The following is a 23,547-nucleotide window of genomic DNA, read 5'->3' on the forward strand; positions in this document are numbered from 1 at the left end:
TTTCCAAAACACAAATAAATAAAAACTGATTGGTAAGCCTATTTTCTGAGCACGTTTGGAGTTCAAACCGAATCTCCGGACAGGAGCTCTTGCTTGTCTTGTTAAGCCAGCTGGTTCTGCTGGCTCTGCCACCATGTCACCCTCGTATCCCCCAGGACTTGCTGCCAGGGCGGGAGAGAGGGGGGACGCCACAATACGGCACCTTTTGAACTCCCGGTTACCAGGCAACGAGGCATTACCGGCGGCGGTCGGCGAGGAGACGGCAGGCCGGACGCCGTCTTAAGTTAATCTTCAAAAAATGTTAAAGTCCCCTTTGCTGCTGTGTCTCTCCGAGCGGAGCCTAGAGGCTGGAGGCCCTCACCCACAGAGCAGGAGCAGAACGAGGCTGGAGGCCCTCACCCACAGAGCAGGAGCAGAACGAGGCTGGAGGCCCTCACCCACAGAGCAGGAGCAGAACGAGGCTGGAGGCCCTCACCCACAGAGCAGGAGCAGAACGAGGCTGGAGGCCCTCACCCACAGAGCAGGAGCAGAACGAGGCTGGAGGCCCTCACCCACAGAGCAGGAGCAGAACGAGGCTGGAGGCCCTCACCCACAGAGCAGGAGCAGAACGAGGCTGGAGGCCCTCACCCACAGAGCAGGAGCAGAACGAGGCTGGAGGCCCTCACCCACAGAGCAGGAGCAGAACGAGGCTGGAGGCCCTCACCCACCTCTCGCCGCGCCTGTTTGATGAACTCCAGATCCCGCCTCTCAGGAGCATGTGAGGAGACCCTTTGATGGGCCCATCGACCCATCGCCTGGAATCCCAGAGTGGCAGGAGCCCAGAAGTGGGTCTTCACAAACAAGTTTGGCAACAGGCAGATTGTGACGCGTGTCCTTGTCTAAGCAGGCTCTCACGTGAGGTGGTGGAGCCGGGGGGAGTTGTGTCATGAGGAGGGGTTTGGAGGAAGAGCAGGTTTTACTGACACCACAAGCTCTCAGTTCTGGTTTTAACACCTCGGCCTCCTCCCTACATTCACCTCTCAAACTACAGAACTTCTGAACGCTGAGAGGCCTTGAAGTCTGATCTACGTTGTCAGTTTCTCTCTGGCCCGCCTCTGCAACACTATGCAGGCTGTGTGCGCGGCACAACTGGGAATCTTTTGTCCATAATTCCGTCCCCACAACAGCGCCAGCAGCAGTGTCACCACAAAGACGAGAAAGCTAAAAGTAAGACTGCCACGTTATAAATAGCCTGTTAGGGTCCTCCGCTGAATCCTTTTTCACACACTAGCCATTGTCCCCCCAGCTAGGATCAGGCTAACGTGAATATCTGAATGCTGCTCTCTGTACAGCGGCGAAGGGCGCGGTGTTCTGGCACATCAGAAGGTTGAGACGACAAAAGATGGATCGCGTGACGAGGAAGATGAGAAACAGACAGATGCCGTCAGAGATGGGCTATTCTTAAGAGCGAAACACGACTCTGTAAATAAATGAAAATAGGACAGGGTTGGTGACTGTGACAAATGATGGCCAGGACAGAGATTTTGCGTGAGTCGATCCGGTCCTGTCTTGGATGACGGTGGAGCTCCAGCTGGGTCAGAGACAAGCCTACGTCAGCCCCGTCACATCCCAGATGAGGCCAGTCCGGCCGGCCACGTCGAAGGGCCGCAACACACAGCGGCTAATGAGAAGCAGGCAGGCAGGATTTCATTTCAGGATTTTCAGCCTTGAGTGAAACCATGTGTTCCTAAAACCCAACCCGGATATGGAGACATGGTTGCTAGCTCAGTAGTGTTTCCATCTCATGCCCACTCACACCCCCTAAAACTCTTTCCTATCCCCAAAAAAGGTTAGGACGGAGCCCGACGATCTTCTGCTGGCAGTAGGAGAATGTAGGAGGCCTTTCATCAGAGAGAATCTGACAGCTCAGCAGACAGGCTCATCACAGGTCGCACGCGTTCCCCTTGCCGAGCACAAGGTCAGATCAGGTCCCAACAAGTCTGTAACCTTCTGAGTTTAAATAAAGTTCAGTTTGAACGCTGACCCATTCGTCTAAGCAACCAACCAGCATGAGCCCGGTTGTGCTGACTTTCTGAAGACACATGCTGGGAAAATTCCACCCTGCAGGTTTTGGAATGGGGCCGCGCATAATTTCAAGGAGCTTATTCCCTCCTACCCCTTGGTATACGGTTCCGTCAGGCCTTTGAAAAGTTCTTGATCGGCTTGTTATGTCTGCCGACACGAGGCCTACATGACTCGTGTGCAGAGTGGATGTGTGTCTCACCATACAGGCAGCTTCCTGGGCTCATAAAGCAGCGTTCCTCCCTAGCTGCACCGAGAGCTACAGCCGGCCTCCGCCAGCGCGCTCACGCATCCAGACTGAGAGGAGGCTGCCCCTGAGCATCTCTCTGTTTCCCAGACCAAAGCAATCAGGGCCAGACCAAAGCAATCAGGGCCAGACCATCCCAGGGCCACACACGGACCAGCTGCATGTCGCTCACCAGAGAGGTCTGGGCGGTGAGGCTCTGGGCTGTCGTTCAAATCAGTGCGTTTCCTGCCTCTCTGCTGCTCTCTCGTAACCCAGACGACCCTGACGGAAGTGTTGCCGTCAGACATGGACCCACAGGATCAGACGCCGTCTCGTATGTCGGTCACCATGACAGGTTTATCTCAGAGTAACGACGGCAGGCGACACCATGAACATGCCCCGAGGCCTCAATGTGTTTCTTATCCAGCTCTGCCTTAGGTCACAGACAAATTACCTCCTGATTGAAAGTGCGCTTGACAAAGAGATGCTAGCGGGCTTCATCATGGCGTTCCCCCAGACCCTGATAAAACAGTCGGGGTGTGGAAGCTACAACGTCCAGCAATCATTCGTATTTATTGGAAGGCACCGATGTGCCGGTGTAATCTGCGTTTCAGTGGCACGGAGGCTCACTTGAGTTCTCTAATCTCCCTGGGCAGAAGAGGATTTCCTTTCAACATCTTAGCTGAGCGTCTCTGTGGGAGCTGGTCTGGAGGTAAACAAACCACCTCAGAGTATTGCCTGCTGGCCAGCACGACTGGCCCACTAATACTCTGATCTGGGGCCCACAGGCAACCCAGACAAGACCGTTTCATTCCTGTGGACTACAGAGAACCATCTCTTCTCCGGAAACTATAAATATAGGTAAAGGGAAGTGACAGGCATTCAGCTCTATAGCCTAACCCTTTCATCAACCTGATCCACATCTAGATCATTATGATATTCTCTGATTTATTTGGCTAAGACCCTCAAACAGACTGTAGTCTGTAATGGTTTCTGTCATGGGCCTGTAATTGAATCAAGGCAAATCTGACTGTTCTATTTAAATGTCTATTTGATCAGTGGACGACAAACTGTTGCATCTACTCGACTAGTCCACAGCCTAGTTCTGGTAGAAGTACAGGTTTGCTTTGTTTTGTCAAAGTGAGGTCATGTAGCTAAGGAGTTTCCAATGTGACGTGCTCAATGAATAGCCCAGTTCAACGCTGGTAGCTATGTTATGTTTGTCTGTTGTGGGTTTAAGGACAAGAACTACGTCACATTACTTGGCCTATAAACTCCTGTTCTCAGATCAAGTTGTGATGTCACAAAGATGAGATGCATCAAAAGCTATGTATGAGACAATGCCGATACTCAACACACAACAACAACGCTGTTAATTCACAGTCCCGATGCACATCCACTTAACGTAGGCCAAATACTCTTCCAAGGTTTCTGAATAGCATAACTGTCTATCTTATAAAGAAATATCTGGTAATTAAATATTAATTTGACCCTGCCCTGTACCGTTATACAAGACGTCATGCAATTTTTGACAGTACTCAGCCTATACACAATACGTAAACACTACTCTTCCACGCTGCTCACACATGGTGAGATATTTGGATGTCACGCTGTCTTAGTCTTTGCGATGCAGCATCGTTCAGCTCCAATTATGGGACTAACGTTACACGTCATTATTACGAGTCATCCTTTCCCTCTCTTATTAGTATACAATCCAATTTGACAATAGAACCCATGTCATACAGCGGCACTGCAGTCATGCAGCAGGCACAACTGTCCTGAAAGATCGACACGCTCCCAATTCACATCCCAAGCCCCGCATCTTTATGTGGCAGCAGCATTCGTATGCTTATATAAACTAGTGGCGAGGTGGATAATAGATCACATTAGTTATTGTCGTATATGATTGACTGATCTAGAGCTAATATTGTTATATAGTCGGCAAGGCAGATAGCTACCTCTTTCACCGGAGGGAATTTCTTTTTGCATTCCATGGATAGAGACCGCAGATCCGTCTGCATGTTCTCAAGCAATTTCTTTATCGCCTCGGGACTACTGGTCGACATTTTGACGATGACTTCAACCAAAATGTAAAAAAAAATATCAAAATAATAAGGAGTGCAGTTGCAATCCCAAAATATGTCCGGCCTACTTATTCGCCACCTTTAAAAAAAGAAAAACGCCGTGGACCTCCTCACAAGCGTCCATTGACACAATATTCCACTTTTCTGCTTCGCCCTGCCCGTCTGTATGGAGAATTGAAGCAATGACAAGGGCATATGTTTCTCCTTAATAAAGGGTTTATAAGTTATTTTCATGAATTATCATAATTATCTCTATATAGATCGCGGTGCGGTTTAACAGCGTCTAAATGTGTTCTTTTCAGATGTAGCTAGGTTCCACGGCTACTGTCACCATTGCCAGCTTCGCTTCAATCCCACAATGCACTGGTAGACTTTGACACGTCATTTCGACTTCCGTAAACAGTGACGATTTCGTCAGCACGGTTACAGTGACCTCTAGTGGAATACATTACATTCACAGACACGAACACTTACGCGTCTAAATTGTATTAATTGAACTGACGCTTTTACCCAAAGCTACGTACAAATAGTGCATGTAGAAAGCACAGCAGAAATCAGTGGTTATCGTCAAGGCAATACTGTAGAGATTATGTCTTTGATTTTCTGAGGTAGCCTACTTTATGCACTATTTGAATATTGCTTTGGGTTAAAGCGCCAGAAAACACGCACACACACATTCACATTTTGCAATTCAGTTCAATTTAAATAAATGTTATGTTTGATATCTTACATTTCTCTTTCACTTTTAGCCAGTGCGTGTTCCGCCACGCACGCAACTATTCTTTTGAAAAGTTTGACAGGGTTTTTCAGACAACATTATCGAGAAGTTGAAGTTGTAAAGTAAGAATTAACACCATCTGAGGAAGAAAATTATGAGAAAATTCTACATTTTCTCAAGCGTCTGACACATTTACGTCAGTAGGACTGTACATTGACGATGATCAGTGACATAGAATATTTAAACATACAAGTGACTCTTATTTTCTTCAAAACTTTTAATATAAATGTTCTTATTTTACAATGTCAGTTGTAATACATTTGTACTGTACTCAGCTTTGCATCTCTGAGACATGCCACTTGGCCCTGTTTTATGAACCCTGTTAGTGCAAATGTTTATAGTAGGCTATGCATTTAATACATTGTTATATCTTACCACAAACTACACTACAATGTAAATCATGAATCCAAACTCTGCGAACATGCAAGAAAACGCACCCAGTTCACTAGCAACCCAGACCACGTTGTTGAGATGAATGTCCAACATCTACACATTTTAAAATATGAGCCTCGTGCCGCCCTCTGTTACCAGTGTGGCTCAATACAATACACCCAGCAAAAACAGTTTGTCCACAAATGCAATATTTCCGACAACTTTGTTCTAACTACATTCATCGTTTGATTTATCAATGTTGGCCTTTTTGTAAATATACACAATTAAACTTTTGAATCAAAACAACACACAATGTGGGCAAGACTTCAATATTTTTTCATTATTTGAGAAAGTAATAATTCCACAGTACTTAGAAAAATGCTCAAACCCGATGATTACATAACAGTCCAAGTAAGTTTTTGCATCAAAAGCAGTACATTTGAATCCAGCCATAATAACCCCAGGGTAGTACAGCTTATTCAAATATCCTCTGGTTGAATAAAGACAATCAACTTCATGATGAAAAAGTCTATGATGCACAAGTTGTCATTTATATGTATTTTACGTACAACAAAAAGAGGCATAAAATTAAACAAACATGAAAAGAGAATAGTGTTTGTTGGCATGAACAAGTTTTTTTCCTGATTGTGTAGATCTTTTACATATTAAGTTCTATCTTAACCACATAAGAGAAGAAAAAAAACGTTAAAAAAATACGAATTCAGTGGAGTGTGCACGTTTAAAATGTATCTTCACAAAAAAATATATTGAAATGTGAATCCTATATTCATGTGACCCCGTGTTTTCAGTTATATATTTAATGCCATATTCGGATCTTCCTCTATGCTAAACTAAACTGATGTGGCCGCAACACACTAGATGATGCTGCTCAATTACAATACATTCTAAAATAAACAGAACACCTAAAGATACTAAAAGAACAATAAGCATATTTTACAGGCAAACAAGGAGCTGAAACGGCCATATCAAAGCAGTTCCAACTCTGTTCATGAATCGGAATGAATTCAAGTGAACTTTAAGGATTGTGCATAAATGCATCAACACTTTCCTCCACGCCAGTTAGCCTTTTGCGACTTATTACGCCATATGCCTAACTTCATATCAGAGATATGTAAGAAAACAACAACAACTAGAATGCTTCCTTAGAAAGCAGATGTGATCAGGAAACAGCCTCAGCCCCAGGGTGAGTCATGACAAGGTCGGCTCAACTGCCATGGGTGGACCAACTAGCAACAAATAAAAACATGTATCTTTTCTAGTTCACAGACCCCAAAGGGTGCAGAAGTGCGATTGACTTCTGCATGAAGGTGGAACTGGCTAAGTCACAGGACGGCAGCTTCATGCGAGTGTGTAACACGAAGCAGCAAACGGAAAGTTCCAGAAATACAGTAGTCTGTGCCGAGAGGACCAGGAGAGCGGAGATGCCACAGCACCGGAGCTGAGAGGTCCTGTGTGAGGTATTAAAGAGACAAACTAAGATAGGGCCTGGGCCACGTCGAGGGACAGACACACGAGGCGTGCTGGATCGAGCCTCGTCCAGAGGCCTCCTCTAGCAGTGTGACTCCTTCTCGCTGACGGGGAAGTAGCCGTCCTTGGTTGGGGCTCCTCTCTGCCGGGGGCCATCTCCATCGGCAGCGAACATGGCCAGCAGCTTCTTCTGTTCCCGCTTGGTTTTGGGTAAGTCGTCAGAGGGCGTGGTGAGGACTTGAAGACGCTGCAGCAGAGGAAGTCAGTATCAGTGTTTGGAGAACCTTGGCATGGCTTTGAGGTTAGGGGTTAGAGTGTAGGGGTTAGGGTTACCGAAACCCTAACCCTAGAGCACGTTGTTCATTTTCTTCACATTTTTGCATTGAATATCAAAGAATGACAACTATGTGGTCATGATTGTTAAGATGCTAGGCGTGCTAGGTGCATTGCTGGTCTCTGATACTCAGTAGTAAAATAAGGAGCAAGTGAATGTGCTGCACGTGTGTACTGTGTAGACTTTAGCTTGGAGCACAACGTGTCTTGTCCATGTGGAACTCACCTCTTTCAAAGTGCCCTCAGTAGTCCACAGTTTGTGGATCATCCATAGCGGGATGCACAGCATGGAGGACAGGGCCAGAACCCAGCCCAGCCCGTAACCCCATCCAGGATACTCATACTCGTTATTGTACTTCAGAGGGGTGTACTTGATCAGGGAGAAGGCAAAAGTTCCCTGCAAAAGCATATACATTTAATCTGGGGCGGAGGTTTGTTTTCAAATGGGGGTAGGAGGACAGCCATTTTTTTTTTTGTTGAAGTAACCGATGATGTAGCAGTTAAAAATAACTTTCATGAAAAAGTTTTTCAAAACATTTTTTTGTGAAACGTACAGCCCTGCATTTACTTTTGCATTGAACCTCTGCTATTGTTTGGGTTTAAAAGCAGCAAAACCCTCAAGCAGTTGTATAATCTTTACGTGAGTGTAGGCTGGTATTTCATCGCTTTTTAATGGGGTTTCAGAGCAACCACTGGGAGACGCTGTTTCCTCACAGGAACAGTTGAGCTGTTGGGAACAGCATTTACATCTTTGAAAATGTCAAATTAATGTTACTTACAAAGCAAGTGGCCGGGGTGAAAAACATCCAGCAGTATTTGATGACAGGACTCGGACGGTAACCTATCATGTCTTCGATATTGTCATAAAATCGGTCTGCGCCTTTGTGCAGGAAATGATAGAGAGACAAGGTAAGTCCTAACCTCTGTATAGCAAAGATGCAAACAGCAGTTTAGGCAAATACGGACTGAGCTGGAAGTAGTCTGCATGAAAACCCTTAAACCTTCTGCACATGACTCACTTCAAGGACATGAAACAACATCAATGATGTCCCTCAATAACTTTTTTTTATGATTTTACTAAACAACAACAAAACAGAATAAATGTCTTAGTTATCAAGGATAAAAACAAGAGGCTGGAAAGTTTCCATGGAGCGACCCACTGCTGGAAGCTAGTGGTGGGATGACTGTCCTGAATGTTATCTGAGAAAAAGAGGCCCATTGTTTCATTTTGACACCCCCTAAACCAGTTCCTGCACAACTGGGACTTAAATACTCACCGTAAACCCAAGCAATGCAAACAGTCTCAAAGACAGCCACAAAGAGCAGGCACATTCCACTGGCAGCGTAGTAGTCAAAGAGCTGGAAGACATACATGCCACCCTGAGGAGAAAAGCACAATAAACATAGGAAACACATGTTAACAAGCAAGCTGTGAGGCAAACTGTGCAGGTCACAAACTGGATTCCAGTTTCCCCCCAGAAGGCTCATCTCCCACACAGTGTTAATAAGAAGCCCGTAATATTCATGCTGTAGGTACGTGTTTAATACTTGGTCCCCCATGGACATCAAGCACATGGCTCTTCTAGAGTAAATGCAACAGGTACAAATCTCTCCCAGGACTTGTGTGTATTCTTAAAGTGAGCTTACCAACCAGTATGTTGGTTGGTTTCTGTGGGTGTGTGTGAAGCCCTGTGAATGTGACATTGCTTGTAAAAATGGCTATACAAATAAATATGATTTGACTTAGAAAAGACACGCATAACTGCAGGTATTCCGACCGTCCTGATGCATGTGTAGGACCTGCGGAGTGCCCCTAGGTGGCACTGTGGCGTACCTCAGTCAACATGATGAGGCCCATGAGGAAGGATACGATGGCCACACCCAGGATGAAGAGTTCCCGGCGGTTCTTACGGCGGAAGGTGGAAGGATACATGTCTACCATGGCTGTCACCAGGCTCTCCACACACACAAACTAGGGCCACGGAGAGAAGAGAGGTGCTACGTGAATTGGCAGACACAGGAAGTGTGCGTGAGCAGGGGAAGGGACGTGCCGGGCTGACCTGGCTATCGAGGCCGAGCAGGACGATCATGATGAAGAAGAAGCAGGCCCATAGTGGGGAGAAGGGCATCATGGACACTGCACGGGGGTAGGCTATGAAGGCCAAACCAGGTCCTGTGAATCACAGAGAATTGTCCAATAGTGTTAAAACTCTGACTTACAACAACACACAACTTAGACTCTAGACGTCTGGACTGGCAAAGATTAGCAGACACTCTAGAACAGATAATGGCCCAGTATGGTATAGATGAGTGGGTTAGTGGTGCTGGAGTGCTGGACATGTACAGGGGGTTCTCCTGTTTGTGTGCATGCATGAGTGATACTGGACAGAAAGTGCTAGACAGGAAGTGCTGGACAGGAAGTGCTAGACAGGAAGTGCTAGACAGGAAGTGCTGGACAGGAAGTGCTGGACAGAAAGTGCTAGACAGAAAGTGCTAGACAGGAAGTGCTAGACAGGAAGTGCTGGACAGGAAGTGCTAGACAGGAAGTGCTGGACAGGAAGTGCTAGACAGGAAGTGCTAGACAGGAAGTGCTGGACAGGAAGTGCTGGACAGGAAGTGCTGAGCGTGTATCGAGACAAGGAAGCATCACTGACCAGACTCGGCCACCTCTGAGATGGGAACGTTCTGCTCAAACGACATGAAGCCTAGGATGGAGAAGATGGCAAAGCCTGCCACGAAACTGGTCCCGCTGTTCAGGAAGCACAGCGCGATGCAGTCCCTGGAACCAAAGGAGAGACACATTTAAAGGCAGGGTAGGAAATGTTGTTGAGAACCACTTTTTGGCATATTTGCCAAAAGTAACGTCACGTCTTGATAGCAACCAATATATCTAAAGGTTTGACGGTAATATGAAATCATTCCGACATCTGTGGGTGTCGCAATACTGTATTAAACAGGACCGATCAATAAGGGGTACCCTGACTGCTAGCTTCACGCAACTTGCCTAGCCTGCCTTTAAGTCCCTGGAAACACAGGAGAGGCACACAAGACCAGGAGTTTGGAATAGGGGTGACGGGCATGTCACAGCTGTAGCCACGCTCCGTCTCGACAAGGCTCGCTTGCCACTCACTGGGCTCGAACGCACAACCTCCGACTTGCCAAGCGTGACCACTACCAGCTACGCCAAAGAAAAGCTAACTCTTCGTTAACGCGGATGGCCTGTTACATACCTGAGGACTGAGGAGCGAGTTTCACGGTTCTAACTCCGTTACATAGGCTACCTGTTTTTTGTTTATTTTTTTATTCATTTTAATTTATTTGTATTGTGCCTACTCCAATTTACCGGCTACTATGACTAGTAAACTAACATGGGCTAGTATTGTCCTTAGATGGACAGATCCATGTAAAGTTTCAAGCTTAATTTATTAATCATTGTCATGTATAAGCAGTAAGGACCGACAAAATACAAGGTCGATCCCTCGACATGGAAACCCGCCCTCCCAACATGCTTATCACGGTATGAAGTCTTTCAAAAAGATTCCTTTGGCTGAATCCTATCAGAAATGCTGTGCATATTGTTATCAAAAGCTGCCAAGGTCGATCTTTTATTTCCAACACACCACCGTTGGGGTTCGTCTCTGACCTGTAGCAGTTGTTGTTGTACTTGTTGTAGCTACCCAGTGCAGTGAGGCAGCCCAGACAGATGGCGTAGGAGAAGAAGATCTGAGTCCCTGCATCCATCCACACCTGGCCAGAGACAAGGATCACACACAGACACGTCAGGGAACAGGAGACAGAACTGCACATCACACACCACTAAACACACAAGTCCCTGGAGTAGCTTCCCAAGGTCTGGTCCCCCACATGTCTAGATTTAGTTGGATGATATTACGTCTTCTAACGGTTGACCTTCACGAAACGAGAAAGTATAATGTGTCGGCATCAGGATTTCAATGTAAAAACAGTTTCAGTATTTCCTCCAGTTCTGAGGTAGTTACAGTGAGACCTATGAAGCTAGTAGACATTATTCTCTAGTTTTGCCCGGTAAGGTTCACAAGGACTGTTCAAACAATCACACCCCAGGGGGTGTCGCTGTGGAACCAGCCAGGGTCACTTTGTCTTGAACCCATGTTGACCTTTGTGCAGGGAAGTCCTGAACCTTTGTGGCCCTTTTCAAGATGCCATTTTAGCCTGCGCCTGTTCCCACCGTCGTCAAGCCCTCCTCTCGCTGCCACACATGGCATTGTTGGCCTCTCATCACCCCATTTCTGCTCGGTGCCAATCTTCACCTCCCAGCCAGTCCAAACACTCTCCTCCCCCCAACTTAAGTCCTAAACCCAGGCCCTCACCCCCTCTTCCTCCTCCTCACCCCCAGGCTCTCACCTCCTCCTCCTCCTCACCCCCAGGCTCTCACCCCCTCCTCCTCCTCCTCACCCCCAGGCTCTCACCCCCTCCTCCTCCTCCTCACCCCAGGCTCTCACCCCCTCCTCCTCCTCCTCACCCCCAGGCTCTCAACCCCTCCTCCTCCTCCTCACCCCCAGGCTCTCACCCCCTCCTCCTCCTCCTCCTCACCCCCAGGCTCTCACCCCCTCCTCCTCCTCCTCACCCCCAGGCTCTCACCCCCTCCTCCTCCTCCTCCTCACCCCCAGGCTCTCACCCCCTCCTCCTCCTCCTCCTCACCCCCAGGCTCTCACCTCCTCCTCCTCCTCACCCCCAGGCTCTCACCTCCTCCTCCTCCTCCACCCCCAGGCTCTCACCCCCTCCTCCTCCTCCTCACCCCCAGGCTCTCACCCCCTCCTCCTCCTCCTCACCCCCAGGCTCTCACCCCCTCCTCCTCCTCCTCACCCCCAGGCTCTCACCCCCTCCTCCTCCTCCTCACCCCCAGGCTCTCACCCCCTCCTCCTCCTCCTCACCCCCAGGCTCTCACCCCCTCCTCCTCCTCCTCACCCCCAGGCTCTCACCCCCACCTCCTCCTCCTCACCCCCAGGCTCTCACCCCCTCCTCTTCCTCCTCCTCACCCCCAGGCTCTCACCCCCACCTCCTCCTCCTCACCCCCAGGCTCTCACCCCCTCCTCGTCCTCCTCACCCCCAGGCTCTCACCCCCTCCTCGTCCTCCTCACCCCCAGGCTCTCACCCCCTCCTCCTCCTCCTCCTCCTCACCCCCAGGCTCTCACCCCCTCCTCCTCCTCCTCACCCCCAGGCTCTCACACCCTCCTCCTCCTCCTCACCCCCAGGCTCTCACCCCCTCCTCCTCCTCCTCACCCCCAGGCTCTCACCCCCTCCTCCTCCTCCTCACCCCCAGGCTCTCACCCCCTCCTCCTCCTCACCCCCAGGCTCTCACCCCCTCCTCCTCCTCCTCCTCACCCCCAGGCTTTCACCCCCTCCTCCTCCTCCTCACCCCCAGGCTCTCACCCCCTCCTCCTCCTCACCCCCAGGCTCTCACCCCCTCCTCCTCCTCCTCACCCCCAGGCTCTCACCCCCTCCTCCTCCTCACCCCCAGGCTCTCACCCCCTCCTCCTCCTCCTCACCCCCAGGCTCTCACCCCCTCCTCCTGACAATGTCAGCCTGGCACTCTGCTTTTCTATCTCTATGGGCTTCCTCACCAAGTGTGGTACTTTTCCACGAGCCTGCGAACACCAGAGCACAGTTCCAATCCCAATGAGGGCACTCTTTGTTCTCCCAATTGGGTGAAAGTAGGCCCAGGAGCGACGGGGGCACGTTTCAGATTCCTGGCGGCCAATCAGAGCCTCTGATTAAGCCGGCCGAGCTACAGAAGCACTGGTCTCAGCCACAAAGGCAGATGTTCTCAAGAAAGCAACTCGGAGCAAACTTGTCTTTGCCTGCACACACACTTACACACAAGCACTCACACACACACGCACACACACACACACAGACATAGAGGCTTGTATTCATCCCGGTCAGACCTCCAAGGCTTTAAAGAGGGGCACTCCTTTTTTTGGTTTTCGGGTGTTACTGAACGACGGGTGCCAAAATGGAGAAGTGGTTGCGAAATAGCATTCTCTCTGTTTCATCAGCAGTGGAGTGGGGGAGTCTGGGAGCTGTGCTGACTGCATTCCTCCTTCTCAGGGGCCAATCTAGGTTCCCACTTTTGGAGGGGCTAAGCCCCTAGATAAAACCTATAATTTTTCCTGTGACCCAGCAAAACTAGGGGGGTCTGAGGGCAAGTTCCCCCAGAAGATATTTGTGAAAATATCCTTTTAAAGTGTCCTCTAGTGAGTTCAAGGAAGATAAATTAACAAATGTAGATACAAATAAATAAAAATAAAAATAAATATTTGGGGGAGCTAATGAAACTTTCCAGCCAAAATAGGGCTAGATACGCCAAGAGGAGTGTGTGGAGGCATGAGGATCGTTTGCACGGCAGGGTTTCGTAACTCCATACAGGCAGCGCCGTCAGAGTGAACACTCCCAGTTTTGCGGACGTGCGTTTGTGACTCTGGTGAGCTTGGTGCTGGACAGGCTAAGCACCGCAGTAGGAGAATGTAAGTTCACCTGATGGAAAAGTTCAGCTGTTCGTTTCGGAGCATTGTATGTGACAGACGTGTACAGAACGAGCGCACGTAAAGTGAACACTGAACATACCTGTGGGTCCTTCAGTCTGCTGAGGTCAGGGTACAGGTAGAACTCGATCCCCCTGGACGCCCCTGGCAGAGTCACGCCTCTGATCAGGAGGATCACCAGCATGGCGTATGGGAACGTCGCCGTGAAGTACACCACCTGGGGAAGCAATCAAAACACTGTTTGGATTGTTTATTCAAACTGTCTGGTTGAGGGCTTACCCCAGTTGCCTTGGGTGGCCTGGGTTCAAATCTGGCCTGGGCCATTTGTTGCATGTCTTCCCTTGTCTCTCTCTCTCTCTCTCTCTCTCTCTCTCTCTCTCTCTCTCTCTCTCTCTCTTTCTCTCTCTCTGTCTCTCTCTCTCTCTCTCTCTCTCTCTCTCTCTGTCTCTCTCTCTTTCTCTCTCTCTGTCTCTCTCTCTCTCTCTCTCTCTCTCTCTCTCTCTGTCTCTCTCTCTCTCTCTCTCTCTCTCTCTCTCTCTCTCTGTCTCTCTCTCTCTCTCTCTCTCTCTCTCTCTCTGTCTCTCTCTCTTTCTCTCTCTCTCTGTCTCTCTCTCTCTCCCTGCCATTCCTGACATACTTATATTTATAAAAAGGCATAAACAACTTTTATATATAAAAAAACTATATATTTTTTAAAGGCAACATCAAATAAACACTAGGCATTCATTAAAGGCCCTTGGAGCGCGTGCAAACATTTTCTCAAGGACGTCCTTCACTGTCATTCTGTCCCATCAACACATCAGCCTCTGAACTGGCTTTTCAAGTCTTCTGTCAGACAGGCCTCATAACGGATTTCATTTAAGGATTAGAGTGGTTTGAGTGGTTAGAGTTTTTGAAATGGAACTGTGTGGAAGTGGTGTAAAACTGCCTTGTACTGCTGGTGTTGACTGAGAACACAGGACAGAGAGATTCCGAGAGAGGGAGGGAGAGAGAGGGGGAGGGAGAGAGAGGGAGAGGGAGAGAGAGGGGGAGGGAGAGAGAGGGGGAGGGGGAGGGAGAGGGGGAGGGAGAGAGAAAACAGAAGCATAGAAAGAGAAAGAGAGAGGGAGAGAAGAAAGAGGCATAGAGAGAACAAGACAAAGAGAGAGAGAGAACGAGTGAGAGCGACACAGAAAGAGAGACTGTGAGGTTGTTGAAGCTGCACCTTCCCAGTGGACTTGACTCCCTTCCAGATGCAGAAGTAGCAGATGACCCAGGCAATGGCTAGGCACAGAACCAGGTCCCAGTTCAGAGAGCCGATCTCATCGATGCCTGACGAGATACGGAGAACCCTGCGTCTGCACACACACACACACGCACATCTTATAACGCACACCTGCGGTACATGTACTGAAATGACTACCTTTCCCATAAAACAACACACAGTCTCTACGCATTTAACGCCTGAATGGATCGCCCCCAAATTCAAATGTAAACCCCCCCCCCCTCCCCCCCCAAATGCTAGTCTAGATCTCTTCATTTCCGCACATAAAGAAATCAAATCCTTTGACAAGAAAACAAGAAGTGAGTCTGAGGAGGCGTGGGCTGCCCGCCCAGCCCCTCCAGGGCTGGAGGACCGGCCTTCCAACACTTACTCCCAGAACTCGATGACAGGAGAGGTGCCGTTCACATACTGGTCCTGATTGATGGAATCATTCCTCCTCTGAAACTCCACACAAGATTCTTGAAAAGGAAGAAAAAGGAAAAAAAAGGACATTGAACAAGAAGTCCAAGGCTTTGTGGAGGTTTCCAGGGGAAACACGAACGAGAATTACAACGCTTCCGTCAACTTTGATGGAAGCTGAAATGTGACTGAGGTAAAGGAATCTGCACCAGCTTGGGCACCATTCTTCCACAGACTCGTCTAAGAACTGTGCGGATCTGACTGTGGAAGGCTTTGTTGAAAGGCTTCATGGTTCCCCAAACAATGTCCGAGCCTTTCAACAACTAAAAAAAGTTGTATGGCATAATATTGAGACTAGAGGGAGGGCTTTGGTGGGTTCCTGCGTAAACAAGTCCACAGTTAGGGAGAGAGATGGAGGAACTTTCTAGTCAGTTTAACAAATGCAAAACAAAATGGAGGCCAAGGATGGTGTACAGATCGCAAACCACATCGCAGAGTATCTCACACCATGCGTGACCCCGGTAAACATTAAACATCACAGACGATAGACCATGTTTATAATTATTCAGACTCTACATTTAGGGGGGGTACAAGGGGGTCCAAGCTGGTTGTCACAGGGGCACTGCCCCCCCCCCCTCCCGGACGCGTCCCTCTCACCTGTGTTCCAGGTGTTGTTGCAGGAGGCCCAGGGCAGATCCCAGGTGAAGGAGTGGGACAGGTAGAAGATGGCCCAGGCCAACACGACGATGTAATAGAAGTTCAACAGTGCCACGATCACCTGGGTAGCATAGCCCACTCCTGTAACATCGGAGAACAACTGACACTAAATAAATGACATTTTGAAAGAATAGCAGTCGGGAGATTTCCCGAACAACATGAAAACGGTTGCGGCATAATGAAAAAAAAAAACAAACACATATATATATATATATATATATATATATATATATAATTGTTGGGAAAATTGAAGATGTAACACATTTATCCTGTATAAGAATAATTCTGCAGTTCAGCATTCCTTGTGTGTAGAGAGAGGCCTACCCCCAAATCTGAACTTTGGGTAACACTAGGCATATGTAAACAATAAGAACTGGGCTGCCAACTCGCTCTTACTGGAGAAGATGTCTGGCCTTATCTGTGTTGGGTGAATCATGTGGTCAAGCTTACAGGGGTCAAAAGGCACACACACTCAAACACGCACGCACACACGCACGCCAGGTCTATGCAAGGAGCCAATGAATGCTGGCAGACAAACTTTGTAGCACAATGGCGTGTGATGTTTTTGTCTCCTTGTAGGCTGGCCGCAAGCAATAAACGTTCTTAAACTTGTTCACCGACTGACTGTGCAATGCTTGATAGATTAATAATTCAGACAATAATACACGGTCGTGGGCCTGTCTGTGTGTCAAAGTCCTGGGCCGTTTTTCAGTCCCAGTCCAGACCTGGCTGAAAGCAGTCGTGGTTTTGACCAAGGGAGTACCAGGCAGCCGCTCGGGGCGGCATGAAGAGGGGGGCGGCAATATCCCAAGTGAATCAAACTAAATAAACCCTCCAGCTATCCTTGAGTTTCAAACGCACTACCAGCAGACGGTGCCAACCGCGACACATCATATCTCTGTGTTGTGGTGGGCGTAGGGGGGGGCCCAGGTTGTTGTCCAGTAAGGGGGGGGGGGGTGTAAACCTTGCCCGGGGCGCCAAATGTGCTAGGACCGCCACTGGCTGAAAGGATAACGTGTTTATGTTAAGTCCAACATGTCACAACAAATCCGTAAAAGGTCAAATGAAATGCTTGGCGAATTGCAGCTGCTTAAGCGACAGGCAAGACTTGTAAAGACTTGAGGTGAAGCCTTGTACCGATACTGCACTGAAAACTATGTTGCGTAACCAGCCAAGGTATTTGCATGCTGTTCCCCATTCAATTCTCTCCATGATTTATGTATGAATGACTGCAGTCATTTGGTGTTAACTGGGGCCCAGCTAAATGATGAAAGCGAAGGAATATTAGGAAGGAAGCCAGTCTTGGTGGCGTGCCAGCCATTCCATCCACACCAACCTCCCCCCACTCCACACTAGCATGAACGCACGGATGTACTCACTCACATACAGACATAGCAGGCAGATTTGCTAAAAGATCCTTTGATTCTATTCGGATTCTTTGCAGACATCGGATCATTAGCCCATGTAGGCATCCATGTTAGCGAACAATGAACAAACTCTGCCTTTGCAACCGTGACATAACTCCAGACAAAGCGACTCACAAAACCGATGATGATCTTGTGGTGCCGATTTATCAAGCTACGAGAGGGTGCTGGAGGAGAACGCTAGGACAACATGGTTCTGTTGCGTGGATGATGCGCGTCACCTTCAAACAGAGGGCTGATCTTCCTCCAACAGGTGATGCCTCCCTCGCTGGTGAACTGGCCCAGCGCCGTCTCCAGGAAGAACACAGGGATCCCACAGGCAAACAGGAAGATCAGGTAGGGGATGAAGAACGCCCCTGGGGAGGGAAGGAGACACACAGCAGGACACGTTTCGTTTCATCTTTACGCGCTCAGGAAGTGTCGCTGGGACAGAGGTTTGTTTTCTGACTGAATTGGAACACATTTTTCTTTTCAACGGCATGATCCAGTCAGCCGAAAGCTTTGACGTTCTACATTCTAGCTTGATTCCTGACAGCTAATTCGAACTGTAAACAATACTTTGACCTTTCACCTCTTGACCAAGGAATAACCCCACCCCCACTGTTTGTTTAGATTGATTCACCTTATGGATGCCTCATTAAAGGGGAGGGACTTACATTATTCCACAAAAGAGTGTTTTATAGAAAAAAAAGTATTTTTTCCTATACTATCAAGCCAAACCAACTGCAAATATTTGAATGCCATGGTTGTGGTTGAAATGGTATGTATTTTACGAGTCTAGTCTTGGCATCTACCTGGAGAGAACATACTTCAAACTTTATTAGAGTTATTTATCGCCATACAATTAATCTTATGCCACAACATTTGCACTTTTTAGGAATTTCACATTCCAATAAAACGTTGTAAATGTTAATGGCCATGGAATCCAATACACTCAAAGGCTCCAGTGCTGTTCAGTAAAACAGACTTTGGTGTGAAAACCCCAGGCAACTCTGGCAGACGTGTAAGAGTACACTTTAAAAAGGGTGAGGTGTCGACACAAAGTGAATGTTGACTTGTTGAATTCGAAGCACAATTGTGTGTTTGTGTGCCTACAAGAAAGAAATTGTGTTTCCACCGCGACTAAGACGTCAGCATCCAGTCAGAATGAGAGCGTGTCGCGTCGGCTGACGCTCTCCAGCTGCGGTCCTGCGTGTCCCTGCGGCATGTCCCCCCACCGCCTCCCTCCCCCTCTCCCCCTCTCCCCCCACCCCCTCTCCCTCTCTCCCTCTCTCCCCCTCTCCCTCTCTCCCTCTCTCCCTCTCTCCCTCTCTCCCTCTCCCCCTCTCCCCCTCTCCCCCTCTCCCCCTTCCCCTCTCTCCCTCTCTCCCTCCCTCCCTCCCTCCCTCCCCTGTCACACCTCACTCAATAAACCAGGAAAAATAGCCCAAAACACATCTCGTGTTATACATATGTTTGTTTTTAGAGCTCCACCTGACTGCAGGCTAGACCCACCTCCTCCGTTCTTGTAGCACAGGTACGGGAAGCGCCACACGTTGCCCAGGCCGATGATCTCTCCCGCCACGGACAGAACGAACTCCACCTTGTTCCCCCACTGGCCCCTCTCCTGGATCTTGCTGTCGGCGCTGGGCACGATGTCCAGGGGCCGGCTGTGTCCGTTGGAGCCAGGGTCCATCTTGGGCGGGCTCTCTGTCTCGCCTTCTCGTCCTGAAGGACCAGACACAGAGAGACCATCTGTGCCCACTGCTCAGAGACAGCACAGTGTTGGGGAGAGCACAGTGTTGGGGAGAGCACAGTGTTAGGGAGAGCACAGTGTTGGGGAGAGCACAGTGTTCCTCCTCTCTGATTAACGCCCACAGCTCAGAGACAGCACAGTGTTGGGGAGAGCACAGTGTTCCTCCTCTCTGATTAACAACAGCTGTGTGCGGTAGAGATAGCGAAGAGAGGAGTGGTCTCTCTTGGTCCTAGTCTTTGCTCGGTTTTATTATCTCCTGGCTCACATCAATGGTTTATCAAATAGCTACTTTACAGTGCGGTAAACAAACTTGACCTTGGACCCCCCTCCCCCCTCCCCTTCTCACCGGAGACAATCACCATACCACTCTTGAGCAATCCAGGGTGGATTCACGCTGAATGCTTTTGAAAAATCTTTGGAAACATGTGAACATGGCAAGTTAGCGACGGAAGACAAAGTGACTCTGTGGTGGGGCAAACCTCCACCACCATGTGCCGCAGGTACAACCTGGCTGAACGTCAGGTGAGAAGCCAGGAGGAATTCCAGGACCACGGCCAGTTCTCAGGCAGGCTTTGCCTGGCGCATGACGGCCATCAAACATGCCTGTTGGCGTGGACGTGTGGATCTGAGAGCTGAGATCTGTCGAGAGAGGCCTGCTCGTAGTTGGGTGTTACGTGACCACAGCGAGGATCGGTGGAGCTCCTGGCCAAGTCGCTGCCGTGTTTAGGGCCAGCCTAACAGAGACTCCCTCTGTGTTCAGGAAACAGACAGCTCACTGACTGTGCTCACTCCTGTCAGCTTGCATTAACATGGGCTCCCTGCCACCCCCTCTTTCTTTCACCTTTTCTCTCTTTCTTCATCTCCCTCTCTCTCTCTCTCTCTCTCTCTCTCTCTCCATCTCTCTCTCTCTCTCTGTCTCTGTCTCTCTATCTCTCTGTGTCTCTCTGTCTCTCTCATCCTCTCTCCATCTCCCTCTCACCATCTTCCTCTCTCCCTCTCTCCATCTTCCTCTCTCTCTCTCACTCTCTCTCTCTCTCTCTCTCACCCTCTCTCTTTCTCTCTCTCTCTCTCTCTCTCTCTCTCTCTCTCTCTCTCTCTCTCTCTCTCTCTCTCTCTCTCTCTCCCTCTCTCTCTCTCACCCTCTCTCTCTCTCTCTCTCTCTCTCTCTCCCTCTCTCTCTCTCACCCTCTCTCTCTCTCTCTCTCTCTCTCTCTCTCTCTCTCGCTCTCTCTCTCTCCCTCTCTCCATTGGCCTGCTTCACACTGGCCGGGCCACAGACCCATCCCAACCAATTAATGACCTGCAGTAGAGGCCTGATCCAAAACACACAATCACACACACGCACAGGCATACACACAGGGACAAGCATATGCACACACTAGTACTAACATTCATGCACACACATACACTGACTCACACACACACTGAACCAAGTACATTCCTAGCTGGTCTTTAGGGACCAAAATATGTCTGTTTCCCTGATTGAGTTCAGGTCTGAGCCCACAGCGAGATGGCCTTCCTGCTGAGACAGAAGCCTTTGGAATGTGCTCCCACTGTGTTCATGCATGTCTGTGTGGGTATATATATATGTGTGTCGTACATAACACCATTTTGAATGGGAGTGAATTGTGGGTCCTCGCTAGGATAGTAAAACAAACTTGTGTGTGTGCGTGAGCATGTGTGTGTGAGCCTGGATGACTGTTCACTCTTCAGATCTCCTGAGTCATGTCCACACAGTGGCCAGAGATCCCCATGTTTGTGAAGGTACCTGTGAGAAAGCAGGCCCAGGCATCCAAAAGCACACAGAGCTGTTGGTTGGCACGGCACCTTTGGCCCACCAAGGGCCTCGTTCCAGGGGGCCTGATTGCGGCCCACCTGTGGTTGCACATCCTCTGGGGCAGGGGCAGCTTGACCCACCTGGGCCAGGGGAACAGACTGCTCTTCAAACAGAGACGCTTCCAAGCAGAGACCATCAGACAAATTTATAGTAACAGCCCCGAAACCGAAATAGCTGTTTCACAGATAGGTGTTGGTATTGAGACTAAGGTGGGAGTGTGGGGGTGGGGGGTGGGGGGTGGGGGGTGGGGGGTGGGGGCAGGACATGACTGAGTCATCCTGACTAGCAGCCAGTCACAATCGGTGTTACAGAATCGACAGACCAGCTCCACCTGACAGACCCCTGACTGCAGACCAGCTCCACCTGACAGACCCCTGACTGCAGACCAGCTCCACCTGACAGACCCCTGACTGCAGACCAGCTCCACCTGACAGACCCCTGACTGCAGACCAGCTCCATCACATAGACCCCTGACTGCAGACCAGCTCCACCTGACAGACAGAGGAGTTTTCCATAACTCTGACAACAGTCCCTGGCGACAGACAGACTATAGATCCAGGGTCAAAGTGCAGTTTAATGTTTAACTCAGCTATTACATCCTGTCAAACATTGCTGTCACACTTTTAACACTAATTGACACACTCCACGTTAAAATTGCTAAATCTACTGTTTTATCTGTTTTATGTGTTGTACTGATCCACCATGAAGCAGTCCTCCTCACCAGCCTCTCTAAGGTTGGCCCATGCATGTTTATGCAGTTTTCTAGGATTGTACAAGTGCCAAATCATTTCTAAGAAAAAGATTCAAGCATTTGACATGTCAAAACAGGCTGATGAAGCGTCAATAGCAAGAAATCAAGAAACACGAGTTATTAGAGTTATTATTAAATCACAAATCACTTATGCCAAGACTGTGTCATTATAAAATACTTTAAACTGCTTTGGCATGATATTGTACATTGATGATTAGATTATGTACATTATCTCACATGGACTCAATTTGAGATAAGATAAGTCAACATTTCGCAGAACTGGTGACAGTCAAACGTATTGATTTGGGTTGAAAATCTCCTTTAAGTCCTTCAGATACGCACATGGCACAGGCACATGGTGGCTGCAAGTGAAAACGTGTCAAGAAATAATTCCACAATCAGATTTCTTTGTATTTCCTTTGACAAAGTCAAAGATCTGGTCCTGTTTGTCATTGCGTCCTCTCCTCAGAAACTCAGAAGAAGCTCTGCTTTAAGGTTCAGAATAAAAACAATCAGAGTCCAGGTCCAACCAGTTACAGTTTCAATTGTTTACACACTAAAATAAACCTTTTCACACAATTTGCAAAATTCTACTCCAATGAGCAAAACACCTCCACAGATTTGCACAACAATTACACACAATGTGTGCTTCACTACTTCACTTCTGCTTGCTACTGTGACATTTGACAGTAGGCTGCATAGGATTGAGGGTCGAGGACACCAAAGTGGAAGGGGCTGTGTGTTCACTCGTGCTAGAGTCCGCAATTGTGAACATGGTTTCGACCAATAATTGTATCAGGCTGCGTGAAATCCAAGCCAATATCATCAATGACCACATTTTCAATGACATCCAACGAGTCTCTCTGTCAACATGAGGTTGAATCCTCAAGAGAAATCAAATATACATGAAGCAACTGTATTGGGTACCATTTGACAGAAATTCAGAGAGAGTGAAACATCTGCGCAATGAGTATGTGGAGGTATGTATTGTTCATCTTACTATGGTGTGGTATTGTGCACTGCTCATAATGTTCTGGAACAAAAAATACTGTGCAATAGATGTTGAATAGCATCCTATTGTATTTTACTGTGTTTCAGAGAGTCTTGCAAATGGATGCTGCAGAAATTCTACATTAATTTATACAAGTGGATGAGGCTGGATTTAACCTTGCGAAAACAAGAGGACGATGGAGAAATGTCATTGGACAAAGGGCAATCACCAATGTGCCAGGACAGCGAGGGGGTAACATCACCCTTTGCGCTGCTATTACACTAAATGGGGTCCTCCACCCCCATGCAAATCTGGGACCCTATAATGCAAATCTGATACTTTCATCACTTGACAGATTTCACAAGATTGTCACAGCATGAAACCAAGTGGACCAGATGCGGTACATTGTCGTTTGGGACAATGTCTCATTCCATCAGGCTGCTCTGGTCCGGAATTGGTTCCATGAGCACCCTGAATTTGAAGTCTTATACCTTCCCCCATACTCCCCCTTCCTGAATCCAATAGAAGAGTTGTTTTCAGCATGGCGGTGGAGGGTATACGAC

General features: G+C 48.5%; 2 protein-coding genes across 6 annotated transcripts in view; both read right to left on the reverse strand.

Annotated features, from left to right (window-relative positions):
* Nucleotides 1-4,724, reverse strand: part of mon2 (MON2 homolog, regulator of endosome-to-Golgi trafficking) — a 34,569-nt gene extending 29,845 nt beyond the window's left edge. For all 5 annotated transcript variants that reach the window (XM_084672067.1, XM_084672065.1, XM_084672066.1 and 2 more), the window contains exon 1: nucleotides 4,246-4,724. In XM_084672067.1, the coding sequence (XP_084528193.1) occupies nucleotides 4,246-4,353 (108 nt within the window). In that variant the 5' untranslated portion in view covers nucleotides 4,354-4,724. The remainder of the gene's footprint in view (nucleotides 1-4,245) is intronic.
* A 660-nt stretch (nucleotides 4,725-5,384) lies between these two features.
* slc6a13 (solute carrier family 6 member 13) lies at nucleotides 5,385-19,372 on the reverse strand. The gene is made up of 14 exons (XM_084672070.1): nucleotides 19,165-19,372; nucleotides 17,892-18,026; nucleotides 16,187-16,327; nucleotides 15,501-15,588; nucleotides 15,071-15,203; nucleotides 13,949-14,083; nucleotides 10,986-11,089; nucleotides 9,997-10,121; nucleotides 9,403-9,515; nucleotides 9,177-9,314; nucleotides 8,620-8,722; nucleotides 8,122-8,222; nucleotides 7,569-7,739; nucleotides 5,385-7,256 (listed from the first exon to the last, which is right to left on the reverse strand). The coding sequence occupies exons 1-14, from the start codon at nucleotides 19,343-19,345 to the stop codon at nucleotides 7,092-7,094; spliced, it is 1,833 nt and encodes a 610-aa protein (XP_084528196.1). The 5' UTR covers nucleotides 19,346-19,372; the 3' UTR covers nucleotides 5,385-7,091.
* Nucleotides 19,373-23,547: the final 4,175 nt, after the last annotated feature.

This window comes from Hypomesus nipponensis, chromosome 14 (assembly GCF_054491055.1).
Source record: "Hypomesus nipponensis isolate SF chromosome 14, ASM5449105v1, whole genome shotgun sequence".
NCBI classification, from domain to species: Eukaryota; Metazoa; Chordata; class Actinopteri; order Osmeriformes; family Osmeridae; genus Hypomesus; species Hypomesus nipponensis.